General features: G+C 40.3%; 1 protein-coding gene across 7 annotated transcripts in view; it reads right to left on the reverse strand.

Moving 5' to 3' along the window:
- Positions 1–23,692, reverse strand: part of SGK1 (serum/glucocorticoid regulated kinase 1) — a 111,230-nt gene that overhangs the window by 3,638 nt on the left and 83,900 nt on the right. For 3 of the 7 annotated variants that reach the window (XM_081530689.1, XM_081530690.1, XM_081530691.1), the window contains exons 4-8: positions 1,603–1,678; positions 1,066–1,141; positions 548–652; positions 361–444; positions 128–259 (exon numbers count right to left, since the gene is read on the reverse strand). In XM_081530689.1, the coding sequence (XP_081386815.1) occupies positions 128–259; positions 361–444; positions 548–652; positions 1,066–1,141; positions 1,603–1,678 (473 nt within the window). Of the gene's footprint in view, positions 1–127; positions 260–360; positions 445–547; positions 653–1,065; positions 1,142–1,602; positions 1,679–1,823; positions 1,956–2,723; positions 2,856–4,468; positions 4,515–5,134; positions 5,219–23,692 lie in introns of those variants that run through there. The other 4 variants (XM_081530694.1, XM_081530692.1, XM_081530693.1 and 1 more) reach the window with 4 other exon arrangements.

Consider the following 23,692-nt stretch of genomic DNA (forward strand, 5'->3'; position numbering starts at 1 on the left):
AATGCTGGCAGGTTAAGAGAAATGCTAATTCTGTTAACTTTTCTCCTTTTACAAACTTTCCTCTCAAATTAAATGAAGCGGGCTATGGACAGACACCCAGGGGTCGGTTCCCATCCCCTCCACTCACCTCTCCACCGTTAATATAGTCTAGGACAAAGTAGAGTTTGTCGGCCGTCTGGAAAGAGAAGTGAAGGCCCACCAGGAAAGGGTGTTTCACGTTCTTCAGGAGAACATTCCGCTCCGACATAATATGCTTTTCCTAGAAAAACGACAATGAAGATTTAGTGGCAAATTTCAACTTGGCGCCAAGATTCCAGTGTAATGTTTAGTGAATGTCTTATCTCCAAGCCCAGGTCATACCTCCTTCTTTTTCAGGATTGCCTTCTTTTGTAAAACTTTAACTGCATAGAATGCTTCTTCTGCTTTGTGTCTTGCCAGGAGAACCTGAAATTTAAATTAAAAATCATTTTCCTGTTCACATCCAGGGAGAATGTAAAATTAGCGTATGAAAGACTATAAACAATCAGAGTTTCAGATGTGAAATTACCTTTCCAAAACTGCCTTTTCCGATTACTTTCAAGAAGTGAAAGTCAGACGGTTTAGCGTGAGGATTGGATGATGGGCCCAGGTTGATTTGCTGAGAGGGACTTGGCTGGAAAAGAAAAGATTTTCCTTTAATCTTTTCCTTGCTTCAAAGGAAAATTGCGATAGTAAAGTACACGCAATTGTAAGAGATGGGATATCTGCAAATGACTAGGCAGGTCCCCAGACATCTATAAACACGTTTCAGAATACCTTTTGTCCATACATGTGCATATTGCAAAACAGAGTATGGAAATTGTACACAATCGCGCTGTTCTTAAGCAGATAGTACTTTTATGAAATACGCCTTTCAAAATGCTCCACTGATTCATACATAAGTGCTTATGTCAGTTGTCTGCTATGAACTAACAAGGCATTCCTGCCTTGATACTAACTAAAATGCTATTTTAACTCATCCACGTAGGGAAACTGACTCATTTTTAAGATCCCTCCATTGATGTATCACGAATAGAGAACACTTACTGGAGGAGAAGGGTTGGCATTCATAAGCTCAGGCTCCTGAGGTGGGGAGATTTTCAAAATGGACTGAACTTCAGGGCTGCAGAGAGGAAAGGAACAACTTAAAACATCCTAACTCGCCACAAGGGGGCAGACAACACCAACAGCGAATTTCTGGCTCAACTTCTCCGGAGGATTCAGTGTTTAAACTAAAAACAGCCGAATCAATTACTGTTAAAGAAAATAATAGCTAAAATAACAAACACAGTTAAACACAGAGATGGGGGTTGTTCTTCAAGGAGAGAGGAGGTGAATGGGGAAAACATGAAAATTTTATCTTCCATCTCTAGTGCAAGCCAAATCAGCAAATTAATTTTAATGTTTTAAATGTCTTCAATAATTAGAATTTAAAGAGAAAAGCGATCCCCACCCGTGGGAAGTCTTTGGCTTTCTGATCAATATATTAATGAGAAGTATATCTTTCCTGCTGGTAAATGGAAACTTCACTACTTATTTTTATTTCCCCCAATTCCCCCCTCCACCCCCCCCGCGGAAACTTACTGTTTGCATGCATAGGAGTTATTGGCAATCTTCTGAATAAAGTCATTCAGGCCCATCCTTCTCTGTTTCATGAAAGCTGTGAATTAGAGAGGAGAAACGTTTAGACAAAGGCTTTGTAACATCCAACGCCACACACACTAATCTGATCCGGGGTATTCAAAAACTTCCACTTCACGTAACCTAGAAATAACCTAGAAGTCCAGTCGTATCCCTACACTCACCGATGAGAATTGCTACCATGCCTCTCATTCTGGAGTAAGTGAGGGTGTCTCTAGCAGCCTCGGTTTTCACCGTCATCGCCAGAGAGCGCGCACGGGGAGTCGTTACCAAGGGGAGACCGGCTCAGCCAACACGGCGCTCTGGCCCCGTCTCCTGGTTTATAAGCGTTGTGCCGTCGCGGGGGCGGGACCCACGCGACAACGAGTAAGCGGCGCTGTCCGGCCCCGCCCCCGGCCCCGCCCCCGGCCCCGCCCCCAGATGCCGCGCCGCTCGATTGGCGGCAAAGCGGCCGGCGGCGGGCGGTTCCGCCCCGGACCAGAGGGCCCGCCGGGAGCAGGGGTTGGGGGGCTCGGGGACCGCCCCTGGAGGGCCCGGCCGGGGACTGATATCCGCCTCCCTCGGCTCCCGGGCCGGAGACTGGGAAAACCGCAGGCGGAGGGGGTGGGAGGGAGGGAGCAGCCGGGGTAATTTTCCACCTTTCTCATTTATTCCGCCTTGCGAGGAAATCAGAGTCGCGGCAGATCAGGAAATCAGAGCGGTTTCTGCCCGGTGCGCGGCGATCGGGGTGGCTCTGTGCCCGCTCTGGTTTCTCAGACCCTCAGTTCGGATTCAGCCCCTGCCCCGGCGCCGACTCTGATCCTCTCCCGTAATTCACAAGGCAGTCTCTCGAGCCCTCGCCAGGCGTGCAGCGCACCATCAACAGTTATCTCAGGCGCCGAGCGGCAGCGCCGGGGGAGGGCGGCCCCGCACGCCCTTATCTTCGGGGTCCCTGGCTCCCGCCGCCCTCCTTCCCCGGCCCCATCCTCAGTGCAGCCCCAGATACCCAGCCCCTCTTTCCCGATCCGAGCAACTAGTGGAGGAGTGCGCAAGGCAAGTCTCCGCGTGGCGGCAGCGGCGCTTACCCAGTCCGGTCAGCAGGAAGGACTCGCTCCTTTTCTGCGCCTCGGCCCTCTTTTTGTGGCGGGGCCGGAGCAGGGACTCGAGCCGGGCCCTGGTCAGCGCGCCCTGCATCTCCCCCATGGGCAGCGGCGGCCGGGCGCGCAGCGGGCTGGGGCGACAGGAGAACACTGACGTTTCCTTGAAGGAGCCGCCGTGACTCAGGCCGGGCAAGATTTCCTGCCCCGCGTCCCAAAACAAACAAATGGCCCTTGTGCACGGCCGAGCCGCTTCCGAAAACGCCTTTTTTGTGCTTTTGGCCCAAGCCAAGCAAGGCTGAAAAATCCCAGAACTTGGAAGAGGAGGAAGGAAGGAAAGAAAGAGGGAAGGGGGAGGGAGAGAGGCCAGGAATGTGGAGGGGAGGGGGCGGAAATAAAATTCGTCTCTGCACTAAAGAGGAAAAAAAATCTGCATTTCACTTTTTTATTTTCCTAATGTAATCTTTGGGGACATTCTGTCCTTTCCGCATGTAATTTTGCCCCTTGCATTTTTAATCCCCGCCGTGCCAAGAACACGTGAGGAGATGGCAATTTAGGGGACCGACCTGGCGTGACCCGGGATTGGTGCGGAGCTGGCACCGGGCGCACCATCGACTCCCGAGCTTCCCTCTCCCGCTCCCCGAACTGAGAACTCCGTTAGGTCGCACCCCCTGGTCTTAGTTTGTGCTTGTCTTCCCTAGCCCTCCTCCGGGCAGACCCTGGAGTTTTACCACCTTGCTCTTTCTCTCGAGTCCTGGTAACTGTGACTCCCGAAAGATTAGCCGGGCGCCTCCTCCGCTCCAGAAAGGAAAGGAGGGAGGCGAGCGCTGCAGAACCGCCGTGCGGTGCCTTCCAGTAACCCCGCCGCTCCGAGATGCCTGGGAGCTGCAGCTTGACCGCCGGTGCGAGGACTCGCGCCAGCGCCAGCAGGGAAGCCAGGAGCACAGCGACTGGGCCAGGAGCCGGGAGAGGGCTGCAAGCTACTAAGTTCGCAGGGTCGAGCGCCTGGCGCTGGTCAGTGATGTCTGCGGCGGCTGCCCTGCCATGACCCCTTACTTGCCAACGGCCTTGCCATTTTAAAGTTGCCTACTGGATCTGACACACTCCGAAATACCAGCTGTCACACCAAGAATAGCCTGTGAAGGGGTTTTTCTTTAGTCCTGGGTAGGAATTTGTTTTGCAGGCACAACCACCTCATTTTCCTGAATGTGATCTGTAGCCTCAACTGCTTCTTGGTTTGTTCAGTTACAACGGCCCCAGACTGGCAGGAGAGAACACCACATCCTGGAGACTGGCTGGGAGAGTTTGCTCAGCACCCACTCTTTAAAAAGCACTTAACTCCTGCCTGAAAGGGACACTTCCAACCCAAAGCAAGGTTTTTAGGAAACTCCAAATCACAGAAACTGGCCCATTTCTGCTTCCTCTTCCATGGATTCATCATATAACATGACTCTATGATTGCCCATGCCCCCATATCCCATGCTCCACCTCAACACGTCTAGCCTGGGGCCTGCTCCTACGAGGTTCCTTCCCCTTTTGAGAAAGTCACAATTTTGAAGAATGCCCAGAAACACCATACTGCACCAAAGTTTCTGCCAGTTTGTTTTTTAAACATTAAGAAACCTCCAGAGACTCACTTCCTGTGCCCTCCCTATGCTAAGTAACCCCAAATCCTCTGCAACATCTTTGTTCTACCCATTCCATCCAAACGATAGTAATAAAAGCAGACAAACCTTTCAAAGGGGATTTTATCGCCTCCTCTTTCATTCTTCAGGTTGCCTAGGATATGAAGGTTGGGGATTCCTTTCTGGAGGCTGGAGGTAGAGCTTAGTTATGGCTAGAGTAGCCTCCCTGCTATGTGCCTGATCAGACTGGGAGCTGGGATGACAAGGGAGCATGACTCAGAGGCGACTGTCCCAGCTTTGTTATGAACCCCAATTTATATAAAGGCAATTTCCATACAGGAAGGGAACAAGCTGCAAAGTTCACCACTGGGCCACTTTATTCCCTTCATTGCAACATCACCCAGAAAATTATAGTCATCAGTGTCCTGGGTTTATTACACCCTCAGCAAGACACACAAGAAATGTAACCTGACTGATTATCATCACAAATCAGTGCAGAAAAAATTCAAAACACATGCACAGGGTTCATTTTCTCTCAAAGACGCTCTTTCCCGCATTCCAGGAGGAACGAGGAATTTAAGTCAGAGGGCTCTAAGTGGAATAGAGAAGAGGCACAACCATATGATTTGTGGTTGGAACCGAAAGGCATCCTCTGATGTGCTCACCCCTCCCCCTCCCCTAATACGCAGCCTTTGGAGACAGACGGTCTGCTAAACTTATCATTTAACGGGGAGAATCAAGTTGTTGAGACTGGCTTTTCTTCCAACCGGATACCTGATGGGTGGAGCAGGCGCCCCCTGTTCTGTCCCAGCAACCTAGTAAGACTTCCGAACAGGAAGGTGACACACGGCGGCGGGTGGATGGGGTAGGGGGGAGGTAGGCGGGGAAACTGTGTGTGACGCGCGCCTAACTCTGCACAGGCTTTAGGTTGTCCTGTGGCCACCGTTGCGACGCTTGATCTGTTCTTCCCTCCCGTCGCCAGGCTCCTTCTTTGGTTCAGATAGTGCTCCCACCGGGAGGAATCCGGCCCCTTCCCTCCCACTCCGTGGATGTGAAGTGGCCGGAGTTGCGTCACCAGAATCTGTCCGTAAATACAGTCTAGAGGGCGCTCGCGTTCTCCCGGAGAAGAACTGAAGGCGCGTTTCCCCACTTCTCTCCTGGGGTTTAATCAGTTCCAGGTAATTCCTCTACAACACCTCATGCAAAGAAAATATATAGACGGCTTGATATGAGATACGCTAATCACCTCCCCACTCCCCCAAGCCAGTCGTCTCATTTATACCTCATACTGGGAAAACTGCAATCAAAACTCCCAAACGGGAATTATTCACCAAGACGTAACGTTTACACTGAAACAAAACATTTCCCAATATATGTGTATCTTAATACGAAAATTATTTTAGCTTTTCTTCTTAGTGATTAAGTAAAATTTTTCCTGATTGATGAACTACAAATACCGCAACCTGAGAGCCTTACTGAGATATGACAATTTCCATTTAATTTAAAGGCCCAGAAAACAAATTCTTGGTATTTCTCAACATATTAGAGAAAGTATTTTGAAACATAAAAGGACTTAACTTTTTTTTTTTTTACTGTTAAAGTGTTTTAATGTCAATATAAAATAAAATCAGGGTTTCGCTAGCAAATTTCAGAACACGGACAATGATTTTTAAAATGATTTATCTTCTTTTCAGAAGTCTAAATATGAACACATATAAATCTTAGGGATTGAAAAAGATATGGCATTTTTTTCCCATTTTAATACAACTGCAATTTACAAACATCAAAATAATTAAGTTCCCCGCTTGGGTTACTTCTTTAATGTATCAGCTGTGTTAGTCTTCATTCCTTCATTCCTAGATACAATATCTTCCATTGATAATAGAGCAATATAATTATTTCATATTGCGAAGTGTCATAAATTCTAGAAAATCCTGTGCACAGTTTAGGTTCCCATATTTATTTGTTTATTTGTTAATGCATAGAAAATCTTTCCCTTGGAACATCACCAAAGAAAGTGCATCCAGAAAACATAATTATTACTCTAGAGAGCAACAAAATGGATTAGTTTTTGTTGAAGGTTGTCACCCGAGTGCATGTCTTTTTTACCGTATTCATCAAATAGAAAATGATGATGACAAATGAGCTTCTTCAAGATAGCTATTACTAGCAATGGTGGTTAAATCAATGTCTATTTATAGAACACAGGTTCTATAGTGATTATTACCCTCCCTATTCGTAATTGCCAAAATTGACATGCATAAAGGAGTTAGGAATGTGATACAGCAGATAACTAAGAGAACACATTATCTAGAATAATAGTGTTGAGTTATTAAAACCCACAAAACTACAGGCTTTATTTATGCAGGGCTTATTTTTTCCCCTTAGACAGTGGTTTTGAATAAACAAGACTATACACTGTAAGATCCTTGGGATAGAGTTTTGTTAAATAATGGACATGTAGCTGTCTAGTCTGCAGACCTTACTTTGTTTCCTCTAACAGCATTTGTTCTTTATTAAGGATTAAGCAAGTTCTTTTACTTCTGAGTTGGACAGATGATAGGCAAAATTGTGAAGTAACAATACTTGCTTTGAAGACCGGATTTATCTCCTTCCAGTAGCCTTCCTTTGTCACTGAAGTAGACGTCTATGCCTCTCCCACCTCCTACCCATAGCAGTGGCATACCCTGTGGTCCCCCAAACTCTGAAATATTGCCTCCTATCTCCTTCCTGTCAATGCCAACTGCTGTAAAGCCCTGCTCTCAGCTAATCATCACAGGAGATGTTGAACTGATCCATCCTTCATCTCATCCTTCCTTCTTTCCTCCCCCACTGCCTCCTTCTTTTCCATTTATTCATTTGTGCAAGCATTTAGCAAGCATGTATCAAGTAAGTAAAAATACTGGTTTGGCCAAAAAGTTCCTTCAGGTTTTTCCACAACATCTTATAGAAAACTCCGAATGAACTTTTGGCTAACCCAATATTAAGATCAAGGAACATAAATATGAGTAATACGGTTATCTAACTTCTAAGCACTCATTCTAAGTGGGGAGACACACATAAATTATGATATTACACGATGACTGATACGAGTCTGAGAAATCTGCCATAGAACAGAGAGGAATTTACTATTGGGGAGGGCTTGTTGAGGGAGGTCTCCACAAAGAAGTGATATTTGGGTTGATACTGGAAAGACCAACTAGGTACAAAGGAGAGAAGTCAATCTAGGCAGAGGAAATAGTGTGAGCACCAAACTTTAAGGTGCTGTGTAGCATCTCTGAATAATTTGGAAATATGGTCCTTAGTCAAACCTTACACAGAAGCAAATGAATATGGCCCTCTTGCTGCTACTGCTGAAGTGGGAAAACAGCACTTTCAAGTGAAATAAAAAGTATCTTAGCTGCCTCTCCCCTCTTCCTCTCACTGCACCTCCTCCTCTCCAATAATATGGAATTAATAATGTCTTAGAAAACATATTCATTTGAAGGAGTGCTGATTTTTAGCCTACAGAGGAACCTATCTGATACAGCTCTAGGCATGGTGGAACTCATTGATTCATTCATCCAGAGATTCTTCTAGAACTATGCATCAGACATTGTGCTGGATGCAGGAGATACAGTAGTAAACATGATCTCACCTGGTAGGGGGCAGGTGCAGAATTACCTGCAAAGGTAGATTGAGCCCTGTTGTGAATAGATCTAAAAGCCACTGAGGAAAATCCCTTTTAAGTAGCAAAACATTACAATGTGTTTTGAAAAGTTAATTCAAACCAAAATGTGATTGATCAGTCAACTATCACTTACTCCTTAAAAGGATATTTGCTTTTTTTTCTACCCCATCTCATTGAAAATGAACAAATTTGCACACACAAGCATATATAAAGAAGTGTTGGAAGTTGGAGTGGGGAAATTTATGTAGTTGGAAGATGGATGAATGAAAGTTTGGACAAGCATAGTTATAATCTAGCAGGCGTGTGTGCATGCTAAATCACTTTAGTCACGTCTGACTCTGTGACCCTATGGACAGTAGCCTGCCAGGCTCTTCTGTACATAGGATTCTCCAGGAAAGAATACCGGAGTGGGTTGCCATGCCCTCCTCCAGGGCATCTTCCCAACCCAGGGATGTAACCCGAGTCTCTTATGTCTCCTGCATTGGCAGGCTCTTTACCACTAGCATCACCTGGTATGGGCCACTTAATCTGCTGGGTCAAGGTCAGAGCAGTTGGATGGGAATTCCTTCAAAGGCTTGAAAAGGTTATCCTCTTTGTTTTTCAGTGTCCTTCATCCTCCCTTGGTCTCCATGCACACAGTGTTCCAGAGTAGGCAATAAAAAATAAATTCTTACTACCAAGTGTTTGAAGTAAAAGCTAAATTTTAAGATGGAAAAAGGAGAGAGTAAGCCAAAAGCTAAACCAAGGGAGTTTTTGCTTGCTCAAGGTGGATGGGAGATACTAGAATGTAAATATGGGTCCATTGAGAGGGGAGAATCAATCAAAGCAGGTCAGAGAAGACAAGCAGCACAAAAGATACACCTTCTAGTTGTTTAGCTTATCCTTCAGTTACAGAGAGAAGTACAAACTCCAACTGATGGTGGCCTGTTCTTTAATCCTTCAGGCCTCCACGGAGCACCTCTTTTGTGTCAGGCACTGTGCTATGTCCTGGATCTAACAAGGATGCCCAAGATGAGCAGTGTTGCTGTACTCAGGGAGGGCAAAGTCTGTATTTAAATTGTTAAATCGAGCAGCACTTTCCCAAAAGCACAAGTATGCTTACATATATTTCTCCTTTTCCTAAGGCCCTGCTATGCCTTAATGCCATTAAAATACAGGCTTGGGCATGTTGAATCCTTTCGATTATCTACTTTCTCAAGTGAATGTGCGGGAAGTTTTCTTGCAGCTCTCATACTGTACAATTCTGTGATATCTAGGAAAAGATAAATCTAAAAAGGAGCTTCTGAAGGCCCACATCATGTGACTTATTTTAATAGTGCTCCATACTCAGCTAATCCTTTGCATGCCTCGCCCCTCCCTCCATTGTCAAGGATTTTGTGCTGTTAGTTATTTAAAACTCAAGGGTCTTATTTAACCCTCAGGTGTCTCTCTGGGCTTTGAGTTCCTTGAAGACCAGGCAACACAAACAATTCATGTTGCTCCTCTGCCTAGCTATCACCGATTAGATCCTTCTTTCCCTTTTCCCTTTCCCTTCCAGATTTGTGCCATCTAGGCTAGCTGTTCTTGCAGACCAAGCTTGTATCTGGCTCAGAGAACCTTGTGCTGTGTCCTTCACCTGGAATGCTTCCCTCCCTGGATGCTCATGTGACTGGATCCTTCTTGACATTTGTCTCTCAGAGTCAACACCACTTACACAGCGTCACTCATCCTGTTTCAGTTATCTGCATATTAGTTTTATTAGCTGACTTTTTGTGCATTTGTTATATATCTCCCCCAACTAAAAAGTAGTCTCTGTGAGCCACGGATAGTACCTATGTCTTCTGCAGAGTATCACCGATTTACATGTTAATCTCACACAAGAAATACTCTCATAGAAACATCTAGAAGTGTTTGACCACATACCTGGAAACTACAACCCAGTGAAATTGATACATAAAATTAACTACCCACAACCCAGCCCTTGTCAACTTGGACCCTTATTCATCATCTCCTTAAATCTCACTTAATCTCTATAAAAGGACAGTGACAAGGTCATATTTCTACCTGACATGATGCAACTATCCTGCATAAAACCCAAATCCTACTAATCCTTTCCCTTAAAAGAGGATACAAAGTCCTTGCAGGTTGTTGACTGTTTTTCTTGAACACGAATTGGTCTTATAATCCCACGTCTCCTTCCAAGCAAAACGAGGAACCAGGTACACTGCTCTTAAATTCTGCACACAAAGAGAATTCTGCTTCACTACTGGCCCCCAGCTATGTCCCAGAAAGGGGGTATCATATTGGAGCTATCCACTTGTGTGATCAAAGCTGAGGACTCACTGATTCTGCCAGTAACTCTGTGGTATCCTCTATCACATGAGGGTAGGACACAACTTCATCTCACATCGAGATATGAAAATACAAGAACCCACAGACTTGATACTAAGCCCCTGGATTTTTATTTCCTGAGGTTTCTACATCTCCATTTGCTTTTTCTTAGTGCTTGGTAGATTTGGGTACATTTCATTATTTTTAAAACATTCCTGGCTGACTTTATTATTTGGGTTCTGTTGTTTTGTAATCCTCCCACTCTCTTTTTAGCTAATATTTACAATATTCTTTGTAACCCTGTGAAAATTGGGCACTGCAACAGTTCACCGAGCAAAAATTCCAAGAAAGATCACTGTGATGCGCCAATTATACTATCTGACATCTACTTAATATAATTTGAAAATATTGAGTAAATGTATGGAAGGCATTGTCTTGACACTACACAATTTTTGTGGGACATTCAGAAGGTCACCTAAAGCACATATTATATTTTACTCAATGGCACCACAACTTGAGAAGTAGGCAAATACCCCAGATGTCAGGGTAAGACATCTTTAGACCTTCTGATGCCTAAAAAGCCCTGACTTCTTGATCTGCTACTCTGGGAGGTGCCTGTTATATCTCTATAATTGGCTGTTCTTAGAATTGCAGAAGTTATGACAAGAACCCTATTTTCCCACAGCTTTTCCTAAAGTTTTAAAGTTCATCCCCATCTGTGAAGACTACCAATAATCTCATTGCTCTTGTCACCACTAGCAATGGCTCCCTCAGCTGAGCAAGAATTTTAGGAATTCGTGCACATGTTTATATTTTTCTAGTAACTTGAGACATTGACGAGCAGGATTATTTTGTGTGATTGTCTTTTGTTTCTTCCTAACATATGCCTTGCTTATAATCAGTGTTCAATAAACATTGGGTATATTTGATGGATAAATCTCTTTGCTGGACCCAAGATAATTTCCCTGACTTATTTCTCAGATTAAAACCCTAAAATGGACATTAAAAGATTCAGTTCTTTGCTTATATTATACATTTCAGTGAGAAATGTTTATTCTAGATTTGTTAATAGGAGTAAATTTATTTTTATTTTTATTATTATTTCCTTGATCAGAACTTCCACGATTAGCCATTAGTACAAGTGTTAGTTGCTGAGTTGTGTCCAAGTCTTTGCCACCTCATGGACTGTAACCTGCCAGGCTCCTCTGTCCATGGAATTCTCCAGGCAAGAATACTGGAATGGGTTGCCGTGCTTCTCCAGGTAACCAGTGGAACCTAATTTTCTAAGAGCATATGGTCATCCCATCCGATGATTTTGATAGCACTCGTTTGTTTCGGAGTTGGGATTATTGAATGCTTTTAACAAGATTAGTTATTTTTCTGTCTCTGTCTCTTTCTCTCTTTCTCACCACCCCCGCCCCCAACACACACAGACATAAAACTGTTTGGGACTTCCCTCATGGTCCAGTGGTTACAAATCTGCCTTGTAGCACAAGGCATGTGGGTTTGACTGCTTTTCGGGGGACTCAGATCCCACATGCCGCAGAGCAACTAAATCCCTAAGCAGCATCAACTGAGCGACCACTGCAAGGGAAGATCTCACATATCCCAACAAAAACCCACAACCAAATAAATAAATATTGGGAAAAAAAAAAAAAAGGAAACTGATGGTTTGGCCAGATGTTTCAGGCATATTAACTACTTCTGTTATTTATTTTTCCATGTTGTTTCATAATCACCACTTCACAAAAGGTATAAATGACATCTAAAGCAATAAAAATAAGCTTTCTTTTAAGATCACAAGAAAATTACAGAGAAGAAATTAAACAGATGTGAGCAAAAGATAGGAATCATGAATAATACTTCCCTTTCTACACTAAATAAATATGATCACTGAAGAAGTTACTATGGTATTATTTGTTTATAAAACTTTATGCTTAAAATTGCCTTATATTCTATCCTCATTTATAGAAAATTTAAGAGAAATCAGACTATTATCATTAATATCTACAATGATTCTATTTCACAATTCATAAGCTATTGCTTAAAAATCTAAAGCCTTAGAACACAAACATAGATCATTATGAGAAACCTATTTGAAATTCATTCTTCAAATCATGTTGTTTTTATGTACCAACATAAATCCAGTTTGACAAGTTCTGTTTAACAAGTCTGAATTTACCTTTTAAAAGCAAAAACATTTTTCTTTTTTCTCTTTACTTCCTTGTAGATACTGTGCTTTTATATCCACAGCTGCTATTGTAAGCAACACTGATGGCCCATAGCCTTCTGACTTTTCCCTTTTAATTATAACAAATAACCAAAGAGCAGAAAGGAGCCCAATGTACATAATTTCTAAGCCCCACTTACCACTCTTCTCTACCTCCTTTCTATCTCTTTCCACTTTCCATATTCTTTTCTTAGAACTTTCATTATTTAAGATCATCAGTTTCTATAAGGTTAACAGGAACCTTATAAGATCCTCCAAGATGACTATTCTTTTTCCATCTCTTTTCTTCAAACAGTTATAGATTATTATGTATATTACATGTATATATATTATGTGTAATATATAGTATATGCCACATTAATATTATTTAAATGTTAATGTTTTAGAATTTAAAAAATACTAGAAAGTACATTTCCAGAAAGAGGTCAAAAAGGAACAAATGTATCAGCCATAGGTAGAGTACTTTCAGGAATAATAGTAAAAGTTTCTAACACACATAGTCTTGTTAGAACATGGTGTTGCTCGGTCTAACATGTTGTCTTCCCCAGATGAGCCAATTATTTTTCCTCACAGAGCAATTTTTTCTGATATTCACAGTCTGCTTTCTGATTGTTTATCTCACAAAGAGATTGGCTGACGGCATGTGTCTGGACCATTGTAGACCCATTGCTATTTCCAAAAATAACCCCACCGCTACTCACCTTATATCTACTGTATTCACAGGCCATGTGTATGAAGGATAGAAGAGTTCATAGCCAGCACATTCAATGCTCCTTTTCTCTTTGTTTTAAAGTTTGAAACCATTGTGTATATATATGAAAGTTGGAGTTTTTATCTGAACAGCACCTCCAGCCTCATTTCATGCTATTCATAGAATTGTGAACAGATTCCGTTGGTGTTAAAAGGATCCTAGGGACTATGAACCTCCCTAAGATATTCCTGATAACCATTTATTCAGTTTTCTCTTTTTCACTAGACTTACCTCTACTTCCAAGGCTATCTCTACCATTGTCAACTAGCATCAGTTGGTAGAGTATGAAATTATTTTAAGGAATAGCTCTCCTGCATGTTCTAAAGCCAGGCACTTAGCCAGATGATGCTAACATAGTAATAAGCAGAAATAAACATGTTCCTCCCTGTAACTTCCACAGTTTAGGGCATTTATTATAGTAGCCGACATTGAATGGTTATACTAAGTGGCAGATATTATCCTTTAGTGCTTTTTATACAATTTCTCATTTAATCCTCATAATGACCTTATGAAAAACTGTTATAAACCCCTTATTCATTCTTAAGATCTGAGGCTTAAAGAGATAAACACTAGTAGCTAGTACTGGCAAAACCAGAATGCACAAGTACCTACTGTATAATACAAGGAACTATACTCAGTATTATATAATAACCCATAAATGAATAGAATCTGAAAAAGAATATATATATATACATATATATGTATAAATGAATCACTGTGTTGTATACCTGAAACTTACATGATATTATAAATCAGCCGTAGTTGAATAAAAAATTTAAAAGACAACAAAACAAAACAAAACAACCAGGGGACTTCCCTGGTGGTCCAGTGGGTAAGAATCTGCCTGCCAATACAGGGACATAGATTTGATCCCTGGTCAGGGAAGATCCTACATGCCACGGGCAACTAAACCCCTGTACCACAGCTAGAAGCCCACATTCCTAGAGACTGTGCTCTGGTGCATCAAGAGAAGCCACCGCAGTGAGAAGCTTGAGCACAGCAATGAAGAGAAAGCCACGCACAACTTTGAAGACCCAGCACAGCCAAAAAAAAAAAAAAACCAACAGAATGCAAGTGTAGGTTCTGATACCAAAAGCTCTACTTTTAACCAGTAAAACAATCTGCCTCTCTGTTTTAAAAACCAATCCTTCATCTGCAGGCAACTATCATGATTTTAACTTGTATTTACACTATTTTATTCATAGTCTACCAGTGACTGTCTAGTTTGTCTACCTAAGCTTTCACGGCAGAAAACTCTTGCTTCCTTGTCCATAGAGTGTCATGCACTCTTCCTTGTCCTAGCAGAGTGCCAGGCAGAAAGAGATACAATATATCTAATTTCTGTAAAACAAACCCCCTCTTTGCCTTAATTTTCTCCTTTTCACAAGTGCCCCACCCAATGGCAAATTCACAGGTCAGTCAGAATCTCCTCCTTGACTGACTGCTGTTTCCTCAAACACGTGTTCACATTCAAACTACTTTCATTACAAAGCTCCCCACTTACCTTTTTGAAGCAGTAGAAAGAGAATCGGAGGAGTTTCCAGGAGATCTGAGCTTCCAGCTCAGTGTTTTAGAATTTATGACTTAATATTTAGCTTTGGGCAGAGCACTTAACTTCTTTTAAGTGTCCTCAGGGTTAACACCCATTTATTATAGTTAATCCCTCAAGGCGATTGGAAAGATAAGATTAGGTATGGGAGAACAATTTGATAACTCAAGAATGTTATGTAACTTAATGCCTATAAGAACAGTGTGGCTGAACTATTAATATAAAATTTTCCTCTAAGAGCCAAAATTTTAATAAAGAACTGATTGCCATGTGTTTCTGAGGAGAAAGGGTCAGAGTTCTCAGTGCTACATTCACTGAAGTCTATTCCAAAGGCCCTAGCCCTCTCTAAACCATTTTTTCCCCTAAATCCTTTTGCATTGTCTTTTTATTTTCAAATTTACACCTTCATAGAATAAAGGAACTTCAAAGTAAGAAAGAATCTTAAAATTGATTTACTTCAATAAATTCTCATTTTACAAATGAGTTTGCTTGGGTCTCCCTGCCCTAAATTTTAATTCTATTTTCATCTCTGAGTATCCCGATGTACATAAACCTCCCTAGTTTCAACTGGATCCATCCTACCCCTTCCTTCCTGGACCCTCACTCCCTCTCCTGCACCCATCCCTCTCTGTGGGCCATTTCATCCCAGGGGAAACCCGTTTTCATTATTGTCATTGGCCTAGTCTTCTTCTTACATACAATTTTAAAGTTGTAAAATCATTTTTCTTCAAATTTTGTAAGCTATGTTTATATTTGATGGTGCTAAAATATTTGTTATTATGATAAAACAGTCCAAAACCCTTTATTCAAGTGATACAGATGAACTTATGGAAGTAGACTCAAAGACACAGAAAACAAACCTAAAGTTACTAAAGGGGAGTGTGGAGAGAGGGGTAAATTAAGAGTTTGAGATTAACATATACACCAGTAAGACAGAAATATATGACTAACAAAGGCTTACTGTAGAGCACAGGGAACTACACTCAATATTTTCTAATAACTTATAAGGGCAAAGAATCTGGAAAAGAATACATATGTATATATCTGAATCACACTGTTGTACACATGAAGCTAACACAAAATAGTAAATCAACTATACTTCAATAAAAGAATAAAATTTAAAAAAACTTTTTTTTTCATTTATTTTTCCTATGATACACATATAACCTCCTGGATTGTTTTATGTCTATGCATCATGTATTGTAGGATACTTTCTTGGGCAAAAAGAAAGCTGTCAAAAGCTGAATATTTCAGCATGTTTAAAATAAATAAATTTATAAAAAAAAAATAATAATAAAATGCATGAGGACATTTTAACATTAGCTCTAGCTAAAATCCACTAGATTTTTAAAAAATCTACTATCACATTAGTCTGGTGTAAACTTATAAAATGAGAAAAGATTTGTTAAAATATGAGAAAAATAACTTCCCTAAAATTATTAAGTTGCATTTAATCTATTTTCCTTATTTATTTTAAGTGAGGGAATTTCCTGGTACCATTTCACCTGTTGACCACAATATGCTGCTGCTGCTGCTAAGTAGCTTCAGTTGTGTCCGATTCTGTACGACCCCATAGACGGCAGCCCACCAGGCTCCCCCATCCCTGGGATTATCCAGGCAAGAACACTGGAGTGGGTTGCCATTTCCTTCTCCAATGCATGAAAGTGAAAATTGAAAGTGAAGTCACTCATTCATGTCTGACTCTTAGCGACCCCTGCAGCCTACCAGGCTCCTCCATCCATGGGATTTTCCAGGCAAGAATACTGGAGTGGGGTGCCATTGCCTTCTCCGTGACCACAATATAATGTCCTTTAATACTATGGAAATCAAAGATCTTAGACATGAAAAGAATGATCTGGATAAAATGGGCACAAGGAAATACTATGATGTGGAAATATTTTAAAAGAATGCTAGGGAATCAGAAAAATCAGCCACTGTGAAAAAATCGCTTGTGTAGCCTTGAGTTTCCCACACGGCACAGTGGTAAAGAACCCACCAGGCAAAGCAAGAGACAGGAGACACAGGTTCGATCTCTGAGTTGGAAAGATACCCTGGAGTAGGAAATGGCAAGTATTCTTGCCTGGAAAATTCCATGGACAGAGGAGTCTGGCAGGCTACAGTCCAAAGGACTGCAAAGAGTCAGCCATGACTGAGCTGAGCATGCACAGCCTTGAGTCAAACAGCAGAAATAAAAAATATAATAATTTTGGCCATAATCAAGAAGAAGAGAAAATCATGAGTTTAACAAGGAGAGAAACAGACTTTGCTCTAACTATAAAGCTTAATTAACACAATTCAAGGGAGAGAGAGGGGGCTTCTCTGGACTGAACTGGCTGAGTATAAATGTACACCTTTATTCATTCACACACCAGGGAGCAGGACTGTCATGAGATCAGATTTGATAACATTTTGTTGTCAAACTTAAATGCTAGACACCCATGACTCTAAGCATCCTTAAACAGAAAACTTTTGAAATGACATTTTGTTACTCACTTACAGGAATAAACAACCTGTCCTTGAACTTGGAACCCTCTAAATCAATTTGAACCCTCTAAATCAGTGTAAATGGTTAAAGTTATGCAAAACTAAGCATTTTTGTTTTCTGCTATATACGGATCCTTGCTGACAAAGGTGATGCTTTATCTAAATGACAAGGCAATGTCTAAGGTTCTTTCCAGTTTGAGGGTTCTTTCCAGTCCAACCATATATTTATTTTCAGAAAGCTTATCAGTGCTGTGTGTGGGGACCCAGAAAACATGGATGATGAGCTTCTTAGTTTAGGGAGAAGAAAATAAAATAATAAAGAAGCAATGGGTTGAGAACAGTATGAAATACTGAGTAATGACAAAATAAAATGTACTCTTCTCTCAACCCATAGTTTGCAGACCTTATATACGGCAGGGGGATGAGTATTCAGGTTTGTAGAAATGACATAATTCTTTCTCCAAATAAGAAGAGTCATCATAAATTGACCACTAGCCATATGCTTGACAGAGCTCTAAATTATTAATACCTTTACTTGAATTATCTCCTTTAGCCTTCACAAAAACTACAATCTATTATAATATTCTATTTTTGCACGTGAAATCATTTGTGCAAAGTCACACAGGTAATAAGCATTGAACTTAGTGGCAAACTCAGGCAGCCTTCCTCAAGAGCTCACAACACTAACCACAGCAGAATGTCAAGTGTTGAGCAGTTTTCTGCTGATCCTTGCATGGCTCACTGGGAAACAAGACCAGATGGTTTGCCGATCAGCTCTGATGTGAGTCCAGTTGACTGAAAGAGATGTGGTTCAGGAAACTGAGGATGATCGTGGCTTCCTGATCAACGATGGGGGGAATAAATACCAAGTGTGACTTTGAAAAGTTTGGGTTGCAGAGGTAGGGAAGTCAAAAGCACCCAGGAATGCAAGTTCTTACGATTATGCCCCCGTCCTTTCCAAGGCCCAGCACCATCTTGCTGCCACCAGTCTCCTATGTCTCCTGCATTCCAGGCAGATTCTTTACCCACTGAGCCATCAGGAAAGCCCTTCCCATCCGTGACATTATGTGTTATTTGGAATTTCTTGCTGTGGGTAAGGTGACTTTCATTACTGAGATAGCTGCCTTTTTTAGTTAGAAACTCAGTAAATGATGTCAGTCTACCTGAGATCTTCATGTATCACAGATTTTTATTAGATGGTTTATCTCTAATAGCAAGAGGCAAAGTCTACACTAGCCAACAAGTATCAGATAGAAGGTTTCCACTGTAGCAGAGTGTGTTTAACTTTTCTCATATTTGAGAATGTATTTAACATTCTCATAAGAGAATGCCATATTTGAGGGATGAAGCAACTGTTTCCTAGATATTAAATATGAGAGTGTTATGCTTTTTAAGAAAAAAAATCTAGAAATTATGTTTTCTTCATTTTAAAAGATCTGTGGAGTGAAGTTTTCCCTCTCATATTAATTCAATGACCTAATTTTATGTATTCTCTAAAACACTGAAATATTTCTGTAGTCCATATGTTTCTAAACTATGAATCATTTCATTTCTACATTTGGTGCAGAAAATATTACTGCTCCCAAATAAATATGAATATTCCTCTTTATATTGATTTCTACATCCCCCAAAATTTGTGCTTAATTTTAAAATGTGATGAATCATTATAAAATAGAAAGAAATAATGATAATCCTGAAAATAAAAGGGAAAATTTAATTTTCCCTCTGGGAAAAATTTATGCAATAATGAAACTTGCTCTTTAACTTTTGCTTGAATGAAATCTAGACATTTTGAACATCCCAAAGGTAGAATTGCATTTTGTTAAAAGGTGACTTCAAGGAAGAACCCAGGAAGAACATGAAAAAGCTACATTTTCCTACCTGGCAAAACAGGTGCCCATTAAAATCATGGCCCTTGCAAAAGAAACTTTATTGTTTAACCACTTCATTATCTGGCTTCCTCTAAGTAAAGACCATTATCTGTGCTGCTAATAATAATACCTGGAAAAACACACATTCCAAAAGTGTTGGGAAACTCATCCTACTTTGAAATTCTCATTTAAGAGGATGTTATAGGATACTGCAGGACCAGCGATGGAAAAACAAAGGTGTGCAAAAACAAACAAATCAAGTTTCAAAGCCTAAAAACAAAGATAATAGGAAAGAGCCTAAACTTGTGCAGCCTGTTTGTTTTTTGTCAGAACAAATGCTGGGAATGAACGAGAGAGAGAAAGAAAGAAGTGTGGTGGGAAGATTATGGGTAGTTAATTTTCCATTTCTTTCCTATAATGAACATATGCTACTACTTTTATATTATGTATTTTTTTAAAATAAGCTTTTAAAAAGTTACTTTTGTTTCTCCCATCACCATATATGTATATGGCAACTGAGCCCACAGCCCTATCCTCTGGCAATCATGCAAAAAGATATTGAGTATGAAAATCACCAGATTTCAAGGCAAGCTAACCCTCAGTAATTCACTACTTCAAAACAAAAGATTTTAAAATTTAACTTTTATTTCTGTCAAACCATCTTGACTAGTTAACTTCAACACTGAACTCTACTTAAAGCAGTACATCAAGAGACTGTACATTAGATTAAATGAAAATAAAATACTCTCTGATTATGGCTGGCTTTGAATGGAAATATTCCAGTCACTGAAATATATATTTTCTGGAGAAAATGATGGAATCATTTCATCACCATTATTTTAGGAATTGGTAAAAGTTACCCTAATAAAGGTCTTCCCTGGTGGCTCAGATGGTAAAAAATCTGCCTGCAATGAGGGAGACCTGGGTTTGATCCCTAGGTTAGAATGATCCCTTGGAAAAAGGAATGGTAACCCACTCCAGTATTCTTGCCTGGAGAATTCCACGGACAGAGGAGCCTTGGTGAGCTCAGACACAACTGAGCAACTAACACACACATACACCCTAATAAAATTCATACTGGAACTAGAATATTGTCTTTGTAAAGAATCCATTTGCAGGCTCATAAATTTGCATGTTGCATAAGGACAGCTGCAGAGTTGCTTTGGCTTGTACTTACACTACACAGAATTGAAGGCATCTAGGAGAAGTTTTAGTTGGGGTGCTGATGTACTGATAAAGAAAGGGCACACTATGGTGTAGAAGCTACAACTGAAACAATTGCATCCCTCAGATTCAAATTCTAACAAAACTACTAATAGACTAGAAGAATGTTTAACTTTCTAAACCTCAGAGATCTACATCTTAAAGGACATTGATTTTAGTCTAGATACATCATAGACAAACTGATAAAAAACCAAAGATTAAAAACAAATTAAAGCAGCCTGTGAAAGACAGCATACTATAATCAGGATAGAAATAATTTAAATCATCACTGACTTCTCATCAGAAACTATAGAGACCAGAAGGCCATGGACCAAATCTTCAAAATAATAAAAGAAAAAAAAAGTCATTTCAGAATTTTATACCTAGGAAAAAAATCCTTTAAGAATTAAATAAAAATATTTTCATTTATAAAGGCATACATATACATACATATCATAAAGATAAAAGAAAACTGAGAGATATCATTGCTAGAGAATCACTGCATCATAAGAAATGCTAAAAGAAGTTTTTCCAGACTAAAAAGAAATGATTTTCAATGAAAACTGAATCTTCAAGAAGAAATAAAGAACATCAGAAATAGTAAACATCTTGGAAAATACAAAAAATAGTTTTCCTTTAAATCTATTATAGTGTAGATTTAATTTCATATGTAGAAGTAATATATATATGAACCACAATGTAAAGGATGGGAGGATGAGTGGGATAGCAAGTTTTCTAGAATGGTTTTTGAAAACTTAGTTATTAGTTAATCCTCAGAGCCACCACTAAGTCAGTAGATGAATTAATATTGAATTCTAAAAATACTCAAATGATTTTAGAGAAGTCATAAAAGGAAGAACAGCAAATGAAGAAAAGAAGGAACATGAGGAAAACAAATATCAAGATGGTACAGTTATATCTAACAATTACACTAAGTTTATGTGGTCCAGACTTTCCAAGTAAAAAGAAGAGATTGTCAGATAATCTTTAAAAGGAAAACCTAACTATATGAGGTCTGTAAGAGAAGAACTTTATAAGACACAGGTAGGTTGAAAGTAAATGGATAGAAAAGATATATACCATGTGAAAAGTAGGCATCAGAAGGCTGACCTGGTTATATTAACGTCAGGAAAAAAAAAAAAACTTTAAATGAAGATTTACCAGAGGTAAAGAGGAATACAATTCATCAGGAAAGTATAACAATTATAAAAGTGTATGTGCTTAATATTAGCACTTCAAAACAGGTAAAGCAAAAATTGACTGAATTTTAAGAAGCAAAAGATCATTCTACCACTACAGGTAGAGATTTTAATATGCATTTCTCAGTAACTGAATAACTACCACTCCCCACCAAAGCACTAGACATAGACCTCAGTCTCAGAATTGATTATTGGAAAAGATCCTTATTAGATGACCTGCTACTACAGAAGGGATACTCTCTTTGTAACCCCATTGATGACACAAACAATTTTCAGAGTTTCTAAGGTGAGTAGTTCTGAATGATTCCTATCACCATTTCTGTACATGTCCTGCATTCATTTTTCGTGTAACATAATTTCTTCATCTCCAAAAAGTGCCTGAGCATCATTTTCTGGATCTGGCCTGTAAAGATTCTCTTCTTATCTCATTCTCTTTACTTAACTTTAAGAATCATTTATATTTTAATTGTAATGTTTTGCTCTATATAGCTTCTTTACATTATAAGTGCTGTAGATCTTAACAGCTGTATTACCCAGTGGACGGTTTGTTTATTTTGTGGCTGTACTACTAATAATGGACTGCAATGATGGCGTAAACAGGCCAATTCACTTTCATGTTTCTTCATCTTTCTTCAAAAGACATAAAAAAAGACAGAACTTTTTTTTGACAGATTAAATTGATAATAAGTTTAGACTATAAGCCTGGTCTTTGAAAAAAAAAAGGCAGCAGAGTGTTTTTCACTCTCCTCTTCAACCCCTCCCACTTTTTCAAATAGGCATGGTCTTTGACAATCTTTTATAAATAAAAGATTAAAGCACCAATTTACCTCATGCTGCTTCTCAAAGGAGAGCTACTTCTTCCTAGGGAGAGTAATACAGAACTGAGCATGCAGGCTCTCCATCCTACCACCAGCCCCGGTGTTCTCTGTTCATCAGCTTTGGATGTCAGCTACCCTCTTCCAGCATCTGATCTCATCTCTCACACAATGGGGTGTGAGGACAGGCTGCCCCTCCTATTTCACAGGGTTGGCCCAAACCTAGAATTGGGTTTTTGTGAGCATACTCTGTAAAACCAGGAGACCTAATACAAATAGTAGGTGTCACCACTGTTCTCCATTTAATTAGACCCTATTTAAATAGAGAAGGTGAAAGCTCTAGTATCACTGTCTTAATTATTTTACTTCTTTCCTATTTCTAGTGTCATTACTTCATGTCATTAGGCCTCACGGCTCAATGTGTTTGTGAAAAAGAATGAAAAAACGTCTTCAATTTCCTGTAAAAGCACACTCTGCCTTTGGTCGGAGTGTAGTTTTTAATTATACAACAGAAGCATATTCTCCAAACTCAGAAAGTGGCATTCCTCTGATTCTGATTAGATTTATACTTTGGGATTGATAGCACAAGTCATACCTGCCCTCCACTGAGTATCTGGAATATGACTTGCTTTAGGGTTTTTAATGGGCTTCCCTTGTGGCTCAGCTGGTAAAGAATCCGCCTGCAATGCGGGAGACCTGGGTTCGATCCCTGGGTTGGGAAGATCCCCTGGAGAAGGGAAAGGCTACCCACTCCAGTATTCTGGCCTAGAGAATTCCATGAACTGTATAGTGCATGGGATCACAAAGAGTCGGACACGACTGAGTGACTCTCACTTTCACCTAGGGTTTTTAATACTTTCTTCACCCTGGAAGAGACACTGGAACTTGTGTATTTGCCCACCTTATCCTATTTCTCTGTCCTCTACTCCACGAAATAGGTTCATTGCTTTGTTCCCTCAACACTTGGATATACATAATTCATCAAGCTGTATTTAATGGTATACATGCTTTAGACATTGAAAAAGAAGAGATAATAAAGGGACTTATAAAAAAGTGATAGTGAAGTACATTCTAGTGTTGCACTGTTGGAGAAGGAAATGGCAACCCACTCCAGTGTTCTTGCCTGGAGAATCCCAGGGACGGAGGAGCCTGGTGGGCTGCCGTCTATGGGGTCGCACAGAGTCCGACACGACTGATGCGACTTAGCAGCAGCAGAAGCAGCAGTGTTGCACTAGGTATAATGAAAAAAG

This window comes from Giraffa tippelskirchi, chromosome 9 (genome assembly GCF_054371585.1).
Source record: "Giraffa tippelskirchi isolate mGirTip1 chromosome 9, T2T-mGirTip1v1.2.pri, whole genome shotgun sequence".
Lineage (NCBI taxonomy): Eukaryota > Metazoa > Chordata > Mammalia > Artiodactyla > Giraffidae > Giraffa > Giraffa tippelskirchi.